Source organism: Podarcis tiliguerta (assembly GCF_965153285.1).
Source record: "Podarcis tiliguerta genome assembly, chromosome: 2".
NCBI lineage: Eukaryota > Metazoa > Chordata > Lepidosauria > Squamata > Lacertidae > Podarcis > Podarcis tiliguerta.
In genome coordinates this window covers 50,793,090-50,813,720 of record NC_139535.1, presented here as the reverse complement: position 1 = coordinate 50,813,720, position 20,631 = coordinate 50,793,090, and the positions used below count along the sequence as shown (strand labels likewise).

At 45.2% G+C, this 20,631-nt stretch overlaps 1 protein-coding gene across 2 annotated transcripts in view; it reads left to right on the top strand.

Moving 5' to 3' along the window:
• The window catches only part of ACY1 (aminoacylase 1), a 28,487-nt gene extending 17,405 nt beyond the window's left edge, over positions 1 to 11,082 (top strand). For both annotated transcript variants that reach the window (XM_083429489.1, XM_083429488.1), the window contains exons 6-15: positions 700 to 776; positions 2,247 to 2,336; positions 2,697 to 2,753; positions 4,653 to 4,726; positions 4,981 to 5,030; positions 5,764 to 5,908; positions 6,929 to 6,997; positions 7,329 to 7,408; positions 7,805 to 7,865; positions 7,970 to 11,082. In XM_083429489.1, the coding sequence (XP_083285615.1) occupies positions 700 to 776; positions 2,247 to 2,336; positions 2,697 to 2,753; positions 4,653 to 4,726; positions 4,981 to 5,030; positions 5,764 to 5,908; positions 6,929 to 6,997; positions 7,329 to 7,408; positions 7,805 to 7,865; positions 7,970 to 8,134 (868 nt within the window). In that variant the 3' untranslated portion in view covers positions 8,135 to 11,082. The remainder of the gene's footprint in view (positions 1 to 699; positions 777 to 2,246; positions 2,337 to 2,696; positions 2,754 to 4,652; positions 4,727 to 4,980; positions 5,031 to 5,763; positions 5,909 to 6,928; positions 6,998 to 7,328; positions 7,409 to 7,804; positions 7,866 to 7,969) is intronic.
• Positions 11,083 to 20,631: the final 9,549 nt, after the last annotated feature.

The following is a 20,631-nucleotide window of genomic DNA, read 5'->3' as shown; positions in this document are numbered from 1 at the left end:
CTGAATTCACAGCTTCTGGTAGCTACAAACTGTGCATCCGAGCCATGGGGGATCCCTGATGGTGGCTCCCTCAAAGACATCGGTGGTCGGACACGAATCTATGGAACCAGGCAGTCCTTGAGGTATCCTGGATCCAAGTTGTAAAAGCCTTGTAAATTAATATAAGAACCTTGAACAGCATATAGCCAGTCAGTGCAAGCTTTTGAGCATTGGAGTTGTGTGTTGGGTGATAGTCCGTTTGCATCAACACTCTAGCTGCAGCATTTTGCACTAGCTGGAACTTCCAGACCAGGCTCAAGAGTAACCCCATGTAGAGCATATTACCAATGCATGAATTACTGGGGCCAAACTATGAGAATGGCCATATTTAGCGGACTAGCTGTAGCTGGTAAAAAGCATTCATAGCTACCAAGGCTACCTGAGCCTCTAGCAATAAAGGCAGAACCAGGAGCACCCCCAAATTCTTATTAATGTGTGGTTAATACAAATTACTTGTCTTGCTCTGCCCTGTATGGTATATCTTAGAAGTCAATGGATTCTGATCCAGGCTTCAGCTAGCTTCCAGTCACCCCCCCCCCAAAACCCACCCTCCTTTATCATTCCTGCACCTGTGCATGATCCTGACTGGGTGTAGGCCAAGCATCTCTTGGTTGTCCCAGGGGTATCATCAGCCACTAAATAAGGCTCCTTTCCTTCCAGGTACATAGAGGCCATCCGGAAACTGAAAGCCGAAGGGAGACAGTTCCCACGTACTGTTCATATGAGTTTCGTCCCAGGTGAGTTGACCATGGGCTTATTCTTTCCCATTTACTTGTATTTCTTGCCCCTAATAGTTTCTCCTCCTTCCATATTTCCCTCAACCCCTTTGAATGAGCTTTAAAAGGGCCAGCCCTCCTCTTTCCTTAGACTTCCCTCCCAAAAGACAGTTGAAGTAGTAGAAGTTTGTGTCCCTCCCCTCCCTTCTCAGCTTGCAAATTACACCAGGCAAGTCAACCCAACCTTTTAATCCCTGCCATACAAACCTTCACTGTATTGACTGCCCTCAATCCCCTCTCAATCCCTCTCTGGCGGGAAGGTAAACGGCGTTTCCATGCGCTGCTCTGGTTCACCAGAAGCGGCTTAGTCACGCTGGCCACATGACCTGGAAGCTGTACGCCGGCTCCCTCGGCCAATAAAGCGAGATGAGCGCCGCAACCCCAGAGACTGTCATGACTGGACCTAATGGTCAGGGGTCCCTTTACCTTTACTGGCGGCGGCTGTTCCTCCTCCGCTGCTGGAGACTGGATGCCTCTGAATAGCAGTTGCTGGGGATCACAAGTGGGGAGAGCGCTGTTGCACTCAAGTCTTGCTTGCAGACTTCCCAGAGGCATCTGGTTGGCCATTGTGGGGATAGGCTGTTGGACTAAGTAGTCCTGTAGTCCAGCTGGGCTTTTCTTTATGTGGTCTTTGTAGCTGTCCCAAACAAGGTTTTTGCTTCTAGATCCTTTAATTGACAGCCATTCTTGTTCCATCCTTGGAACACTAGAGGGCACCTGCAGAGGATGCATGTACCACAACCGAGGATTTTGGGCCTGACTGGATGTAAATGGAAAATCTGTGTTCTCTCCTTATGCCCTTTTTGTGGTTAAAAGCAATCATGGTGCCTCCCAATTTGGGTTGAGACCATGCCACTGGAGGGGTGGGTGTTTAACCCTTTCACTTCACACTACTTCCATGACTTAATCACTCCCCACATCCCCACAAACTGCTGCTATTAACTGCAGTATAGGTTCATGTCCACCTCCCTTCTCTGCAACATATAACCACATAGGTTTAATTCAATAAAAATACATCAGAGGAGATCCAAGCACCGTTCTCCAATGGCATGTTTCTTCTGGCCCTCTGTTGCAGCCCAGGTAACCAGATACTGATACCTGCTATTTCTGCAGTCTTTTCAGTATTAGTACAGTCTGCAGTTTCCTGGCTCTCCTGAGCAGACTGACTGGCTCCTGCTACACAGCAGGAAACAATTTGAACATCACAAATCTCTGTGTCATTGCTAAGGTGGATCATCACTGTGAGCTGAATCGCCACAAGTGAAATATCTCCAGGTTCCCATAGGGAACTGTGAGTTGCCATAAGCTCTTGGGCCCGTTTTGACTCTCAAGTGCAGAGAGAGATGTGGTTGGTCTCTGGAGAATGAAAGCAAAGGTGTTTATGTGGCGATTGGTGATTCACTTACCTAGTCTCTTTTCCCTCCCCTGCAGATGAAGAGATCGGGGGCCACAAGGGGATGGAAATGTTTGTGAAGCGTCCTGAGTTTGCAACGCTTAATGTTGGCTTTGCCTTGGATGAAGGTGAGGCTCCCGTCAGGGAAGCTATTTTGGACTTGAGTGTATGAGGGAACCAGCCCATACATTTTGCTTTACCCTTGCTTCAGTTTAACCTGGGCATACTTCCTCTCTCATTGCCAGAGAGAGGGAGAGAGAGAATGAGATTCTGTTAGGTCACAGGCTTACTGTCAAAAAGGGGCATACAGTGGTGAAGATTTTGTTTTACTGGTGCAAGGCTAATGATGAACTCACTTGCATGAGATTTATGAATTCTCAGCCACTTTGCTGACAGTCTGTTTCCTGGTCAAAAGGCGCTTCAGAAAGCCTACTGTGTTTTCTAGCTAAATGTGTTGTTTCCTAATTCCTTTCTCTCTCTTCCCCCAGGCCTGGCAAACCCGACAGACACATTCACTGTATTCTATGGCGAAAAATGTCCGTGGTGTGAGTACAATCCGGGATTCCTTCTATGTTTGTGTGTTTGGATTTTTGTCTCTGTTTGTGGTTCCCTCATGGCTACTTCTGGTCTTACATGATGTTTGCTTGCATTTTCAATACAGATCTTGGGAGAGATAATGTCTTTTGAAAGAAAGAATTGTTGAGCCTCTTTCACGGGGAAGTCACGAATTCTTCTGAGTAGTTTCTGGAGTTTTGCCATACCCATGTCTTCACCGTAAAATAGTCACACATGTAAAACCTTCCTAGAGCTTTCAGGGCTTTATGGAGGAGCCAGAGCAGATAATGAGACCAGCATCCTGTTGAAATTGGTTTGGGACTTCATAATTCTTAGCCACAGCTGTTTTTCACTTTCACAGTAGATTCGAATCTGTGGATTTTTAGTCACAGTTAACATCACTGGAATCAACTTGGAATTTTAAGCCTCCCTCCTTCCTTGAGTGGTTTTTTAAACCTTGGGATTTTCAGTAAGGGCTTGTAACTTGTGAATTTGGATAATTTTGCAGTGAATGTCTGAAAGTCGGCATTCACATGTGAGTGTTAACAGATCGTATAAGTGTGATTGCCAGCATTCCCTGCCTTATATCTGTAAAAGGGAGTGGGGATTCATAGCAAGGTAACAGTATATCCGCCATTTGTTGGATATACGAATGGTAACATTGCCATAAAGCTGATTTACTATAGTTTGCTGCTTTTATTCCCCTTCCTAGATGGCTTTGCCTCACATTTTCTCCCCGTCACCCATGCTTGCTTTCGGGCTCCCTCTCTTTGGGATACTGCCACAGTCCAATGTCTCATCTGCTGTCTTACTGCCATCTCCTTTGCTCTTCCTCAATTTATTCCTATGGTGCTCTAGCCCATCCCTGTTGCCCTCATAGTATGATGCCCACAAATGGAAAGAGTTTTATTGTTCACCCATTGATGTGGACAACTGCTAGAGAGATAATGGAAGAAAATCTTATAGGGTCTACTCCACGATAGTAAAAAAAATCCTACTTTCCCACCACCAAGCATATCCACTCAGTATTACGCAACAGAGCATTTCTGAATACTGAGGGGCTTTTTACAACTTGGAAACACTTTTTTTCTTGTACCTACTTTTGACATGGATTCAGGTTATATGGAAACTAGGACAGATGTATGAATCCCACCCTTCCTACTCCATTTGTAGGAATACCAGGGGTCAGCAAACTTTTTCAGCAGGGGGCCGGTCCACTGTCCCTCAGACATTGTGGGGGGCCGGACTATATTTTGGAAAAAAAATAATGAATGAATTCCCATGCCCCACAAATAATCCAGAGATGCATTTTAAATAAAAGGGCACATTCTACTTATGTAAAAACACGCTGATTCCCGGACCATCCGCAGGCTGGATTGAGAAGGTGATTGGGCCGGATCTGGCCCCCAGGCCTTTGTTTGCCTACCCATGGAACCTTTCTGTTTGTTCTTTGAAAATTCACTGTAATGCAAAACGTTGCACTACAGTTTGCATGCAGTTTTGTTTTCGTTTGTTTGGGCATGCTACGTTTTAAAAATGGGGCTCTTAAAGTATAAATTATGCCATTTCCCCATATAAGTTGAGAAACAGTGTATGCAATATGGATGCAAATGATGTGTGCAGCTAGGTTGCAGCGGCTTTTGCAGCAACAATTCCTGCCCACTAGTCAACTGCAGAAGCTGTTTTGCTCGTCAGCCATGGGGGTCTGTACAACACTCCAATACTATTCTCTCTTCTTTGTGCATGTTGATCCTTTGGATCATGGCACGCTTCCTCTAAAAGATTTGTTGAATGTGGTTCTCACTTACTGTAGGAGTTGGGCATCAAGGTGTTGCTTTGACTACCTTGCTTATCATTCACGTTTTGTGCTTCCTCTGAATACTTTGCAGGGATTAAAGTGAAGGTAGAAGGGAACCCAGGGCATGGATCCAGATTCATTGAGAACACAGCTGCTGAAAAGATGGTAAGAGATTAGGAATAGGGGCGAAGTGGCATGGGAGGTGAGGCTGCTTTTGTTTGGCAGGGGACAGAATTGTTTGCTTAGATCTAAAAGCAATGCCTTCAGCCATCCGAGCTGAGGTCTGTTTTCATAGACCTTTCTTTACACAAGCCTGGTGCCATCCAGCTGCTGGGCCACCTTGAAAAACATTTGCTCATTAGAATATGTATCTATGTTTCCATATTGCTGAATTGACTTTTCTGCTTTCTTGCCCATAGCACAGAGTGATTACTTCCTTCCTGGAGTTTAGAGAGCGTGAGAAACAAAGGTGAGGAGAAAAAGGAGCCCCTATGGGAAGCCTGACTGCGTTGGGAAGGGGACTTCTCCTGACCTTCTCTATGGCTCACTTTTGTTTGCTATTTATTTGGCGACCATTTCTAATGTGCAAAGGCCTTTCAGTCCTTAAGTTTGTCCTCGTAACTGAGATAGAACCCTCCCTTTGGACTGATGCTAGCATTATTGATTGGGCCACACTGATGTGTGACTCGTTGCCATCTGCGTGGGTTGAGCAACATTCAGGTTGTAATAGAGCCCATGAGCAACAGCCCTGCTGGGCAAAGGCAGAGAAGCTTTATTGCAGGGAGGGGACTGACCCATGGCCCTCCAGATGTTGTTGGACTACAACTTCCACCAGCTCCAGCCAGCATAGCCAGTGGTGAGGGATGATGGGAGTTGTAGGCCAACTACATCTGGAAGAGCTCTGGTCCCCTATCCCAGCATTAGTGGCACTCATTGTTCCTGAGACAAGAGGTTTGCAGTGGAACATGTCTATGTTTCCAAGACCACTTGTAAGCTGCTGTATGAGTCACCTGTCATTTGGACTCCGCTTCTTCTGGGCAGGAATGTTAGCTGCTCTGACGATTGAAAATGCCCACTGTTCCTGCCAATACTTGGAACAGTGATTTTAGCCTCCTGTTTCTTCACCCTTGGGACTTAGGGAGCAATTAAGTGCAGAGTTTCAAAGATGTGGGGTGAAAGTCTTTCTCCCTTGTTTATTGCAGGTTGAAATCAGAGAAGCACCTTACCTTGGGTGACGTCACTTCCCTCAACCTGACCATGCTTAATGGGGGCATCTCCTTCAATGTGGTCCCTTCTGAGATGTCTGCTGCCTTTGACATCCGCATCCCTCCCACAGTAGATTTAAAGGTACAGTATCTGGCTACTGACAGAAAGGAAAGAGGTAGGGGAATGGTGACTAATTTTCAGGCTGTGGGGTGTTGCCTGGAATATGCTTACTGGGAAATGGCTGGGGAGTGTATGTTTAGTCTTCCTGCATTGGACTGTGTCACCTAGAGCTCCCGTTCCTAAGCTTCTTACATTAAAATTGTTTGAGACATCCTATAAAATATTACGAAATGTTATAAATTTTTTTGTCTTGCATTGGTTATCATTGATCACATGAAAGCACCTTGCAACCCTTTCTGGTTATGATTAGGGGATTTGAAGGGGCTGATTTCTTTGTCTGTAAGGTACATCCAAGAGCCCTGCTGACTCTCCCATTCCACTTTCCCTCCTTGCCCTGAAGGATCATCTCCAGTTGCAGGACCCGCCTTCAGAGGCTGCAAGAGAGGAAGGAGCCAGTTGGGGAAGCAGTTGAGGAAAGCCTCTGAGGTCTGGCATGGTTCTAAGCCAGCATGGATCCTTGGATCAGTGGTTAAGCTTAAGGAGCATTTGATTTTTTATATTTGTGGGGGTAAGAATGGCAGGAAGGAGTGCAGAGGATTCTGGGATGAGTTAGGAGGACTGTGGGATAAATTGAAATCATAATCATTCTGAGATCAACCAACCCCTTTTACACCCAGCTGATCACTCTGCGGGAGAGAACCCTCTCCAGATACTGCTTCATCAGGAGGTCCTTTCTGTACAATGTACATTGCCTTTAGTGCGGCAGTATTTACCCCTTGGCCTCCTTTCTGCTACGTACAGATCAGAGAGATTCTATTTTTCCAGCACCTATTGAAGACTGTGCTTTCTTAAACAAGCCTTATAAGTTGGGTTTAAAAAAAAAAAAAAAAAAATCCGGTCTGTTATCTGTTATTACATCTGAAATGACTTTTATATGTTTTTGCTGATGATGTTTTTATTGTTAAACAGATTCAAGATGTTTCACAGGAAGCAATTCCTGGATGAAATAAATAACCATGTTGCTTTGTTTCTGCTCTGCAGGCATTTGAGGAGCAGCTCACAGCCTGGTGCCGGGCGGCTGGGGAAGGTGTTAGCTATGAGTTCCACCAGGTAACTGTGGAGACGAGGGAATATTCCAGCAGCCTGTTGCCACCCCCTTAGATCTAGACGCATAGCTCAGTTCCTGGCTTATGGCTACATGGCCGCCTGTGCTGCTGCGGCTGCTGCTGCCACCTCTCTCTCTCTCTCTCTCCCTCTCTCCTCCATCTCCCTCTTGGGCCTCTCCTCTCTCAATATGGCTGCCCTTCTGTTCTGCCTTGTCTCCCTCAACCTCTCGCACTCCTGCTGCCGCTTCTGCCGAGCCCTTGCCACAAGTCTCCTGCACTGTAGGTGCCCTGTTGCCTCCTCCAAGCTTCACCCTCTACCCTTTTCTTTGGGCTAGAAATACACGGATCAGTCGGTGACCTCCACAGAGGAATCTGACCCCTGGTGGAAGGCGTTCAGTGGCACCTGCAGGGACATGTGAGTAAGACGCCTCATTCCCCCCATTCTCACACTCACTCTTCTGAAGACTCCTGCGGAGGCTGGTGGCTGTTTTCACCTGCCGGATGCAGAAGGAACTGTAAACACGACATCATTTTGGAGGGAGGGATGTGTGAGGGGGGAAACCTAACATTCAAGGCATTCAGAAAAAGACTCCCCTAGGGATCAGTATGGAGAACAGGAGAGTGGCCCAGTTATCCTCACCCTTCCCAACGTCTCCCATTCTGTTCATCCGAGGTCCCCTGTGCTCCATTTTTAAAAATTCTCACCATCTGAATCCCGCCTTCAGACAGCTTGGAGCCTCCATGGCAGGAGAAAGAAAAGCCTAGCTTAGCAATGGGAGCTCCCCTGTCATAGTATCTCTGTCTTTGTCAGGAACATGAAGCTGCAATGCGAGATCTTCCCTGCTGCCACAGACAGCCGCTATATCAGAGCGGTGAGTGCAAGTGCATATCCTGTGTGCATTTATCTTGTCAGTTGATTTCTTCCAGTACTTTGGTTGAGCTTCTCCTGTCTCCTCCTCCCCCCACTGTGTTGCAGGCAGGACACCCGGCTATCGGCTTCTCCCCAATGAACCGCACCCCTGTGCTGTTGCATGACCACAACGAGTTCCTGAATGAGCAGGTCTTCCTTCGTGGGATTGAGATCTACGCCCATCTCATCTCTGCACTGGCCAGTGTCCTTCCTCTGCAAGCAGAGGCCTGAATAGGGGCAGGCAGAGCAGAAGGCAGCAGTCCAAGGGAGAGAGAAACCAAAGAACGAGAGAGAGAGAGAAGCTGAAAACCTGCATTGCTTCCTATTTTGAGACGGGACCCTGCTAGAGGGGACGTAGGCCTTAGATGTTTTGATTGAGGGCTAGGGCTTGCTGAGATCACACCCAAAGCAGACTGTTGCATTCCAGCATCCCTGAGTGGTACACAAGGGGGGCAAAGCATGTTGGAAGCAGAAATGTACACTTACACCAGTACATATAAAGTGGGGCTCTGTAGGCGTCGGCAACTGTTTCTCTGCTCCTTACCAAAGCACTTACAGTCAAGACCCTTGTTTGCACAGCTCCTGCATCAGGTCCCAGAGCTCCAGCTCTTTATCATCACCAGCTGCCCATGTTGCGTTTTAAAGGATAATCCTCACGCACCAGGTTTGTAGGACTGAGGTTCTCACCACTGAGGTTCCTTGGGTTTTGTGGCAGAACGTTATTGCCTTGTCACTGGCTCCTTTCACCGCCTTCTCCCCTTAACACCAATGCTGCACCCTTCTGCCATGTGATTCCCTTCTCCACATACCAAACCCAAGGCCAAAGCAACTGGAAAAGCAGGGTAAGTCCTAAGCTGCAGGATTAATCGAGCTCCCCCCCCCCCCGGTTCCTTCTTTCCTTTTGCGGGTTGATGCTCTTGACACCTAGTTGGTTTTCTCTGCTACAAGGCATGCCTAGTTCTCAAAGATCCAGCAATCTCATATTTTCAGTGGGAGTCCAGGCACCATGGAAAAGCCTCTGTTTTACCACCATTATATGCTGTATGGTGTTGGGCAAATCTACACACTCTGTGCCCCTCACTCGTAGCAGGGCGTGAAATGTTGCCACGGGCACTTTGCCACATGAGATCTTCCTACAGAACTTGGTGAAGATGAAGGAAAAGGCAGGTTTGCTGAGGGAGAGAGTAATTAATATTGCCTTACTTGGAACCTGCCTTCCCCACACACCAAAGGAGGATTGACGTGGGGATGGGTGTCTCTCTGGATATCCACTCTTTGGGACTTAACAGCAGAGGTGCTGGCTGCAGCATGGTGCCTTAATTTTCTGCTGAACTGTAACAAGTTACTGCTGACACTTGCCATTCCCATGCAGGTAAGGGCTGGGTGAACAAGATTCAGCCATAAAGGACAGCCATCTCCTCCCCGCCCCAGAACGCTCCAAGGGAGCAACACTACTTTATGATGCTTTTAGCAAAACTTGCCCTTGCTTGGAAAGATCGTTTTTCACATTATGCTACAATATAATTCCGCATCCTCAGGTTTACATGATATTTGATAACATCATCTGGAATTGCCAGCAAATTCCCTAGAAACTATTCTCACAGTCGCTGACATTGTAGATCAACATGTACTTAAGTAATGAGGAATACCTGCCCCTTCATCTCCCTGTTACCAGCATGCGGCTTGAGCAATAGATTGGATAACGGCATGATGCTTTAATCTGACATATGTCCTTGCTAGTATCAGTATAATATCATCCACTGGAGTATAATGAGGAAGAAAATGGGCTTCACTTTAAGTTTCATATCCCAAAATTCCCCGATGCCAGAGTAGGCCTATAAACCAGGATACTTTTACAAACCCTAAAGCAAAAAACCCGCAAGATGCTTGTTTTACAACCCAATCCTAAGCACGTTTGGCAATAACTCCCACTGTTTTCAGTGAGGCTTACTCTTTGGTACGTGTTCACAAGACTGCTGCCTTGGACAAAGAGTTGAATGGCTACCTTTATGAATGGCAATATGAGAAGTTAATGAATGACTACAAGGGAGAGGGATACATAATGTAAATATTGTGATACGATCCTCCTCTTGGCAAGTGGGAACTATGTGTACATTTGCATCAGTAAACCTATGTTTATAGAGCTGCCTTGATCTTCATCCCCATAACATCACCTCTTTATGGAGGTATATTGCCCCTCCTCTCAAATAAGTTTAGTGAAGAAGAAGCAAAAAACGGCAGGTGGTTGTTTGAATCCCAAAGGGGTGTTGCCTCTGGGATTCAAGGTGCCACATCCCATCCCATGTAAATTTATTTGACAATTTTAAGCGTGGCTTCCTTGTAGAGCGAAAAGCCTTAATAGTGGCACAGACTGCATAGTCAGCAATGCCTGCATTGCACAGGAGGAGGAGCCTTCCACACCTGCAATGTTTTTGCTCTCATTTGAGAAAAGTGCAGGGAGCATGGATCTCCCTGCATTGCACAAGCTGCTTCCTCTGGTGGGGAAAGGGAGGCGCTGCTTGCAAGATGGACCGTCCCTGCACTCCTCCCTCTCTTAGGTTAGCAAGTAAGGTATATGGAACCTGGCAGTACAGCATATATAGTATGTCACATTGAATAATGCTTAACTTGAAAGTGCGCAATCAACCAGTAAGTTCTCCTCTGCAAGTGCCATTAAACTTCCTGGTGGTTTGTGCTGATTGTGTCTACATCTCCCTATCACTTCGTAAGCACACCTTCGCACAGGTAGAAACCCTAAATGTGCATAGCTTCCACCATAAGATGCATATCTCGGCATATATATATTTTTATTCACATTGAGAAGATTAAGTACTGCAGGCCAACAAAAAATTGTAAAGGTGTGTAAGGTATGAATATGGAGATAATTAAAATGATCATTGAATGCTGAGAGTTCTACATTCCCCTGTGGATTATGTCTAAGGGCTTATTTGTTTGGGGTTTTGAGGATTTGACACCTGGCCCTCTGTAGTCTTAAATTATCTAATCTGCTTGCTGGCTAAATGAAAATAATAACAAGCTTGTTCCGATTTAGAAACGTTAGAAAACTTCAAATTTGCTTACAGTATTCCATGTCAAAAGACCAGAAATATACAAACATGATTTTAAAACAAAAATAGGACGAAGGTATTAAAATATATTCAGATTTCAAAAACTCAAAATGTGTTCAGTTTTGTTGATGTGATAAAATGTTCCTTGAGGAAGATGTGAGACCATAATTTATTTGTTTTCCACCAGATGGCGCCCTACACCTGACTATCCTCTGGCAAAGGCTGATTCCCGCTTTACAGGGCACTATCTGCATTGTAGTGTTTGCTGCAGTTTGGTGCAGAAAGGGGCAATGCAAATCCCTAAGTACTTGGCTGCTGGCTGCTGCTGTTTTATCCATTACTTTTTGGTTTCAGGAATCACGTTGGCAAATATGCTCAAAGAAGAGAGTTTTCAGAGTATGTCACAAGTTTCAAAGCACAGATAGCATTTATCCAGCAATTTTGAATGAATATGAAATGACTGAACTGATTAGTAGTGTGCTTACTAATTAAGGAGGAGGTTGAGGAAGAAAGGGATGCACCCATGGCAGTTATAAAGCCCTTCTCTGTGCTGCAAATATGTAAGGGGTGTGGGGGAAGGCCAGAGGATGATCTGTTACGCTTCCCACTTTTCTGCTGAGAAGCCCATGCAGGGACTATGCAGCCTGCTGGACTAGAGGATTGGTTTGATTATTCCCGTGTTTGCAAAACAAACAAGCAGAAAACCCTAACAGTGTGTCCTTGAATGGACATCAGTGGCCGACAAATGGATGGGGGGGGCAGAGAGGAAATACCTTTCATCTGAAATGTTCACATTGTGAGATAGTCGTGACGTAAAAGAGTGTGCTGAATTGGTAACAAAAATTGGTTCCAAAAAAATAAAAAAGCTGCCAGTGGCTGGTTTCAGTGTGAAATGTACACAGCAGAGTATGCCCTATGTTCTGCCGCATCTGTATTAAGAACCTGGAAAGGGATGTGAAGGTTGGCAGAAGCATTAAGCACTGGTCCCTCTAAAGCAAACTGGAAAGAACTTCGCAAGGCTGAAAGAAGCAGGCAGTGGACGTTTCACATTGGTCACTTTGGTAGCAGTGGAGAGACTCCAACTACGATTATATCAAGGGGGTGGAATACTTCTCGCTATACACGTACAATATTCTTGAGACCTGAATTAGTTGAAAACACTTGGAGGAAGGGGGAAAGATCCTGGAATAACTGTGGTCAGCTTGTGGGAAACATCCACTCAATTTGCTGCAGCTGTCAAAAAAGCAAAACCAAATGTTGGGAGACCACTAGGGAGGGCTTGGTGGAAAACCACAGTACTCTTGTGCTGTTGCTCTGCGCTGTGTTACAATTCCTCTGATCTACGCATCTGGTACTGGCTAAAGAAACAACTGTGTCTTAGGGAGACGGCTGGTTTGACTCGGTAATGGTGTTCTTGTATATTCATTTGAATCTGCTTCTCCATACACTGTACAGGTAGACAGGGCATGCTCAGAACCCAATAATATCTGGTGGGGGATGTTGTTCAAAGAATATGAAACACAGGTGTGATCAAAGCCTCCTGGAATAGACACAGCCCAGTCACATCTGGGATTTGACCTGGATCAAGTTGGGCCCCAAAGCTTGTATGTCACGCTGGACATTTTCTCCCGCCGGATAAATCAATCCAGGTGTGGAGTGGCATAATTCTGACTTGCGCTCCTTACGCCACAGTGCAAACATCCACATGGTGCAATGAGATGTTTGGGGAAGGGCATCACATGGGAACAGCATGGTTTCCCTCTTTGGAGGGAAAGTTGTTTCCACAACAGCCTGTTGAGGTTGCGTGCAAATATTTGCCGAAGCCCCCTTACTCTGCCGCCCTGCTGTCTCCTCTCCACTCAAAACACAACAGCAAGCGGAATAACTTAAAGGCAGCCGTCAAAATTGAAATCAGATGAAATGCAAAAATATTATGCTTTGGGTCTGAACTTTCCCTCTCCTCACAAATGAGATCCACGTCTCCCAAGGCAGGGGCTCTCTCTTGGGGGCCCCAAACCTGCTCAACCTGATAGAAAATGATGAGTGAGCAATTGCGATGACAGGCACAATGGGGTGAGATGGATTAGCAGTGGGGCAGGTCTCAATAGTTCAGTTTCTTGAAGTCAAGATCTTAACCCCTTAAGGAGATGGCACAGGGTCTATCTCCAGTCTGTTTCTTCCTATGCCAAAGATGCAGTTGGCCAATAACTAATCCCATTGCCTGCTTATTGCTGGGTCTTAGGAGGCAAAATGAGAGATTTCCAAGGGGAATTCGCCAGAACTCAATTCAGGCACCTTTCAGGTGGGAGCCATTGCCATTCTAAAAGAAGGAGGCATTCATGGTGAGTTCCGGTACCTCTTTCCCCCGAAAAATAGCACTGGAGATGAGGATTCTGGATTAGTCCTGTCTCAAAAGAAGCCTATCCTAGCTGAAAAGTTTAGTGTTTCAGCTTCCTTTTTTCACATTGGCAAATCTGTTATGGAATATCAATATAGAAGAATGCTATAATTTGAAGTTGAGCCAGTGGTGCAATTCTCAGGGACAAAAGCAACCATTAATTTGATTAATAGATTTATATTTTGTGACATTGTGGTATCCAGTGAATAGAGGGGTTTATTTCATTACAAAGCATCTATTAACATTTCTTAATCCAGGCAATGTGCTGAAGTTGGTTTCACAAAAAGAAATTATTTATCTGTATTACTGACAAAGGAAATTATTTTCATTCAGCAGTTTAAAAATGGCACCTGCGTCTGGAGTTACTGGGAACTGGATAAATAAAACTGGATACAACCATATTTACTAAGGAATAAGCTGCACCAACACTTTGGCACTGACTTTTGTGCAAACAACCATGGGATCATATTGCATATGATTAGTTAAAAGCAAGTCAGTTTACCAGCTTAAAACACCACCATTTTGTCTTTCTCAGATTAAAGATGTTCATTTATATTTGTTACATATACTGTATTAGTTCCAGGCATGGCAGAAGGAGGGTACCAGATGTACTTATGGAAGCATGCATGGGAGTGGGGACTGAATCCAGCTCAGTCTCTACAGCCCACTTTTGACATGTGAGTGAGGCTGCCTACCTGTCTATCACCTGGTGTCATACGAGGTCAGGTGATACCTCTGCAACCCTGGTTTGAATCCAAGCTGCGTCTGCGAAGATTCCTGCTGAACGTTGGGCTTGCATTTATTGATTGATTGATTTAGCACCAAATACAAGCTCCGCTTTCAAGAGGGATTGACTCCACTGGTGAACTTGGCTTGGGAGCCTCCAGCTGGAGCTGATCCCAGTAGGATTTGCAGTTGGAGTTGGATTTAAGTAGCACCAAATGAAGCCTCGTTGCCAAAGGAACAATCAATGCACCTGTGCAGTCACAGTGGTTCCTTGGCAGATGCAGCTTTACCTCTCCTGAACCTGATTAGTCAGATCATGTCAGGTAAGTGAGAGGTGGGTGTGACCAGCTGAAAATAGCTGCACGGCATGCATAGAGTGGCGGCTTACAAGCTTCAATTGCAATCCTGCTTCTCAACTAGTTGTTGGCTCTTCTCCAAGCATGACTGGCTAGCTGACTCCTAAGGAGCCCAGAGAAAAACGCAAATGTGTCTGTTTTTCAAGGGAACAGGGCAGTATTCAAGCCCTGTGGGTAGGGGGCAGACATTATCCCACTTGCCCTGAAATTAGTGAGGTTTTTTTAGCCATAAAAAGCCAGAGAAGTTTTTGAAAATACAGCATTAACTACAATGCCTCTAGCTTCTCCTGTTTCATTTGGTGACCAATAATAAACAACTTTTTGAACTGCAGCAAGTACATTAATTCCATGTAATTTATGGTGACTGCGTGGATGCTAAGGAAGTCAGGCCCTTACACCTTTAATAGTTTGTAAAAGTGGAAATTTCAGCTGGTGCAGTCTTTCTTCCCCCACCCCTTGCCTGATAAAATTCCCTCTTCTATGCAGTGATTAAAAGTACAAGGACCCTTTTCATCTGGTCTACCTAGCGGTGATTGCTGAGCCCTTTTTCATCCCCGCCTCGCTTCCAGAAGTGTGTGTGAAAATGGAAGGTCATCTCACATTACATTTAATACTAAATGCCTCATTGTTGCATATGAGGATTTGTTTGTTTATACTGCTGTTCTGTGCTCTCTTGCCTCATTATAGTGTTACGACTCATCCCTGTTCCTTCACCGTACTTAACCACAGACTGCTCTGTTTAAGCTTCCCTGTAGTGAATATAAGCCTCACTGATTGACCAGTTCAGACCTTATTTCTTCAGCCTATTGAAATAAGGCCTCTAGGCAATAATTCTGAATGCAAGAGCTTCTAGTGTGGCTTAGCCATCTCTTTGGTATATATTTTGCATATTAGCTTGTTTTTGGATCACAGCTGAGTATAAGGCTGATGATTGGGAGCAGGAAACATTTTGAAATATTTCATTGATTCAGCAGGGAAGAGAAACCTGAAGAAAGTTGGGGGTAGGAACCAGCTGGCTTAGAGCATTGGTGATTAGCTAGGCCTAGCATTGAGAAAGAGTTGTTGAGCAGTGAAAAGGGCATTCACCAAGAATAACAATTTACCAACTGGGAAGCTAACCTCTCCTAGCTAAAACTAACCGTGAGGGATTCCATGCTGTGAAGGTGGCAACTAGATTAAGCATGTAGATAATGGTTGTGTGTAGTTAAGCAACTGTAGCTCATCTCTGTGAACTGAATGAGTTTGCTCTCTCTATACATGGAAGATAAGCTATTGTGCCATTTGTAAACGATGATGCCTAATGTGGAAAAAGTACACACAATTCACAAAGATGTAGTAAGAAATTTAAGCAACCTCTGTCCGAGGCGTTAACATCCCAGTTACAGTGGTACCTCAGGTTAAGTACCTAATTTGTTCCGGAGGTCCGTTCTTAACCTGAAACTGTTCTTAACCTGAAGCACCACTTTAGCTAATGGGGCCTCCTGCTGCTGCTGCGCCGCCGGAACACAATTTCTGTTCTCATCCTGAAGCAAAGTTCTTAACCCAAGTTAATATTTCTGGGTTAGTGAAGTCTGTAACCTGAAGCGTATGTAACCCGAGGTACCACTGACTGCTCTCCAACAGTACCATCTAGCTGGTTCAAGAGGCCAGGGCCGGCCCAATACATTTTGGCACCTGAGGTGAACCACCAAATGGTGTGCCCCCCCCCCCGCAAGTGAATACGGGTTGAGTTAAGATCTACATCAGAAACAAGGACTGGGGAATAAAGATCTACATTGGGATGTGCTGCCCCTGTGGATCCTGCCCCCTGAGGCAGTTGCCTTACTTGGCCTCATGGGTGGGCTGGCCTGCAAGAGGCCATACCCTTCCTACTTGCTCCATGTCCCACTGCAGTACATTGCTGCTCCTTTCCACCACCTGAGTTCTGACTGATCTGGCTACTGGATTTGAATGAGGAGACTGACTGACTGATGAGAGTGTTGAAACGCTGAAAGGTAAGTGGTTGTTCTGGAAGTACTGTACAGAGATTATAGCCTATTAGAATCTCCCATGCTTTACATGGAGAGATTCCAAGTCCAGTTCTTTGACATCTTCAGTTGATCTTTAGTAGTAGGGACTCAGGGTGAATAGACACATGAGGTTCCACAATGGATTGTACCACTTTAACCTGCAAGTGGGAGATATGCAGTAGATGATCCCCTACATATGAAGGGATGGGAATACCTTCAAGTAGAAAATTAGCTCAGCAGGGAGAAGGTTGAGCTAAAGCTTTTTTCATTACTGTGCTAGTTTTCTACTTGCATTTAATTTCTGTACACAAGAGAGCATTCAGAAACTAATCCCCCTCCTTGCAGTCTGAAGTGGTAAAGTCCACTCTACCACTTCAGGATTTTAGCACCTCATTCTGTTGCATGTTAAGATCTAGACTACAACATAGCTGACCTTAAAGTTGCCTGCAAATCTATCAGTGCAAAACTTGAGGTGAAAACAAATGGGAAAGGAATTTCCAAAGATAGAGTAGATGAAAGAGCAGCTTTTAAAAAATGGGGTCAAACAGGCAGTGTTAAGTGTGAAACCTAACATAGTGATAGTCCCCATAGCTTGCTTCAAGTGGGGATGGTAGATTATCCACTTTGTGACCATAACATTCACTACTCTTTAAAGCATGATGTTCTAATGAAGAAACAAAGACCTTTTGTGTCAGCGTCCCCTACCTAAAGAGCTTTGTAAATACTATGTTAAGTTGCCATGTTAGTCAGGCCTGTTCCAAGCAAAACACCAACCAGTCTGCGTTTCAGTAAAACCCAGAGCTTAATGGGATCAGAGAGTATGGAACAAGGCCTTTGATGCTAAGGAGAGTCTTTGTGTTGACCTTTGCTTCTTGGCACAGAATGGAAGCATCTATCTTAAGTACCGCAGGCTTACAACTCCCATGTCTTGAACTTCCAAGAAATATAAGGCATTGCCATAGAGGTTACATAAAGAGTACTTGGGGAAGAGTTGACTAATCCTGGGATACTGTGGAAGAATGACTGAAAATGACAGCTTTCAATTCCAAGAGGGAAGCTGCCTTTTATTGAACTTAAGAATGGATCAGAGTGAAATGTATCTTGTCCATCCAGCATTCTGCTTTTGAGATAGTCAACAGCTTCTGGGAGTTCACAAGTAAGGCATTATCACAATGGCCTTCTGCATCATCTGGTATTCTGAGGTAAACTGCCTTTAGGTGGGCTACTATAGTGGACATCTAGTAAGACAGCTTGATGGATTAAGAGTTAAAAACCAATGGCTTGGCATGAAAGAGAAGATAGTACCTTCCCTCAGGACTAGATTTTTTTGCTGACAGATCTGTGGAATGAAATTCTACAGCTACTCAGAAAGAGACCGAGCAGTGGTATCTGAGGAGCAAGTTTCCTGATCTCCACACAAATATCCCAACTTTATTCTGGAGAAATGCTCAGTAGCATTCAGTTCCTTCATCCTTAGATAATGGGGGAAAGGTCAAGAGCCAGGGGCGGTGGGGAGAAGTGAGGAAATGAAGGTTATCTCGGGCGAGCATGACACTTTTGAACCACCAGCTATGTAGAGTTAATCTGGCTGCAACCATCCTAGGCTAGATTCCAGTCAGAAACAAACAAAAATAATTTAGCTCCCTGTATAATAACAAAGCCTGACTTGCGAATAGTGGGTTTTTATTATTCCCTGGCAAACTTCAGCTTTTGATTCAGTGACATTCCTATCACTAAACTACACCAGTCCTCTCTGACTGATGCCTAACTCCAAAACCCCTTTCCCTTTAAAAGCCTCAGCTCGAACCTTGGTCACTGGTTCTTAGTGGAGCAGAAAATTCTGCCCTGGCATCTGCTTCCCACTTTCATCTCCTTTCTCGAAGGAAGCCACTGAATGGGGAGCGAGTGGATGTGGGTGAGGGAGATCTGACCTGAGGCGTGTGTGGCGGCAAAGGCATTTTGGGCAAGCTCAACGTGCCTGGAACAATAAGGCCATTGGTAGTATTGCTTGGATTGGGGTGGGCTGTCTCTGGATCACTGAGTGGCAATTTTAGGCTTCGTTGGCGGGTGAGGAATGTTAATGGAAAGGGCGGGAGCCTCTGCACATGGTCAGTCGCCTTCCCTCCTCCAAAGAGCTGAAGCTCTCTCATTGTAACCAGAAACTGACCCTTTCTTTGCTTGTGCCTTCAGACAGTGAGAGGAAACGAGGCACCCCCTTGACAAACAAAGCTTTGCTTTCATAGCTGTGACCTCCCTTTCTCCCCCAGTTCAGTGCTGAGGTGTGACTGCTTGCCACACCATTCTGCCAACACAGTACAGACTTAAAACTGCAATTCCCTCCCTCCCTCCTTTCTAATCTACACAACTTTTCTGGGGCCTTTCAGTTATGATCAGCAACTGCTGCCCCTGCTCTCTCATCTGCTGGCTTGTCCAATCTGTAGTGTCTTCAGGATGTGGCCTTTCTTGCTGTGTAACTGGCTCTTGCTCGTCTCACTCTTTTCTTAATAGTTTGTGCAATGATGACAGATTTGTTAACACATGTGGACCCCAAGAGTTTACATATATATCCTGAGGGTTTGCACATCCTGAGAGTTTACACACACATATATATTCCTCCCACAAGAAGTGAAGACTTGGATTTGTGAAACAGACATCACACTTTAAAATGCCACAGACAGAGCTTTCGTATCACTTGGGTGACCTGAATCCAAGCCCAACACTTCTCAGCTGAGGCAGGTCACATGTTCAGTTGCAAGTCACAAGTCACGAAATAACAAGAGATATCCGTGCAGGTGCAAAGCTGCCCTTTATCTGCCTCAAAGTAACTTGCTCTGTCAATAGATGTGGCTGGTATGTATAAGCTCATAATTCCTTTGCCATTTTAAGGCGGTGAGATTTTTCATATTCAGTCCTGTAGGATTCATAGATGGTATCTAGGGCTATAGGTATGAACTTGAGGCTCAGGTTCTTGATGGATATTAGGACATTTTAAAAGTGAGCAAGACTAGTCGGAGTTTAAAATTTCATTTTGCACCCTGAGAGATAACAGTTGTACTTTCTTACAATGCATTAAGTGGAACATTGTTCACAGTGCTCTTTGCACAGGCATTGTGCTCTTTGCAATATGCACCTCAAAGACCTACCAGAAATAGAATCATGCACACACTGCTGAAGAGAATCTTATTAAGAATAGCCAAGCAGCAGCATAAGGAAGATGATAATGGTGGAACCTAAGCATCACTGTGTGTCGTCTCCCAACAACAAGGTACATGGCTACCTTTGGCTGGATTTGGTTGCACAGAAGCTGGTCAGAGTTTAGAATTCCACAACACTTTATTTGCAGTATTGCTCTTCTACCCTTGGGTATAAGGAGAGTGCAGAGTTTTCACTACCTCTAATAGCCATGAGGCTGAACGGACCACTTCTATGCCAAAGCACCAGTCAAGCATCACTAGGGAGTGACAACAACCCTTCCGTTTTATGTTTTTTTCAGCAGGGGGTTGGAAGCTGCCACCATACTTTTGCACAGCGTGGCCCTGGCACAGTGGCACCCATCTTTAGGGTCCTGGGTGACAGCATCCTTGGTCTGTACTGTAACAAATAGCATCTCTGCCGTTTGACTGACTCCTTGCCCCTGCAGAGCGCATCCCATTAAATCTAACAGTAGGGACCATGGTGCTCCCGCAGAGGAGATATGCGCTCAGACAATAGAGCCAATGTGTGCTGCTTAATGAAAGCATCTGACTCCAATTACAGCTCCCTTGGATTTGCATTTCTGCTTAATTGAGGAAGTGAGAGTGAAGCTGGCATGACTCCTTGCAAACTCCAGCAGCCTTTTATCTGACTATAATGTGTGTTTAATTAGCCGGCAATGAGTTGGCTACAGTTATCCCCAGAAGAACTTAATGAAGTCATCTCCCAAGATGCATTGCCACTCCGTAGGGTCTCTGGGAATAAGTCCCAGGGTAGGTGATGGAGCACACATGATGCCCATCCTTAGGTGCTGGGGACAAGAGTCTTGGGAAAGTATGGGTGGCTGGTGCATGAGTTTTGCACAGGAAAAGGATAAGGCCTGCACATTTGAAGTTCAGCTTCTAAAACAAAGAAATGTGAAAGTCTGGTTTGTTTCATGCTGCATATAGACTTACAACATATATAGTTACTTATCTTT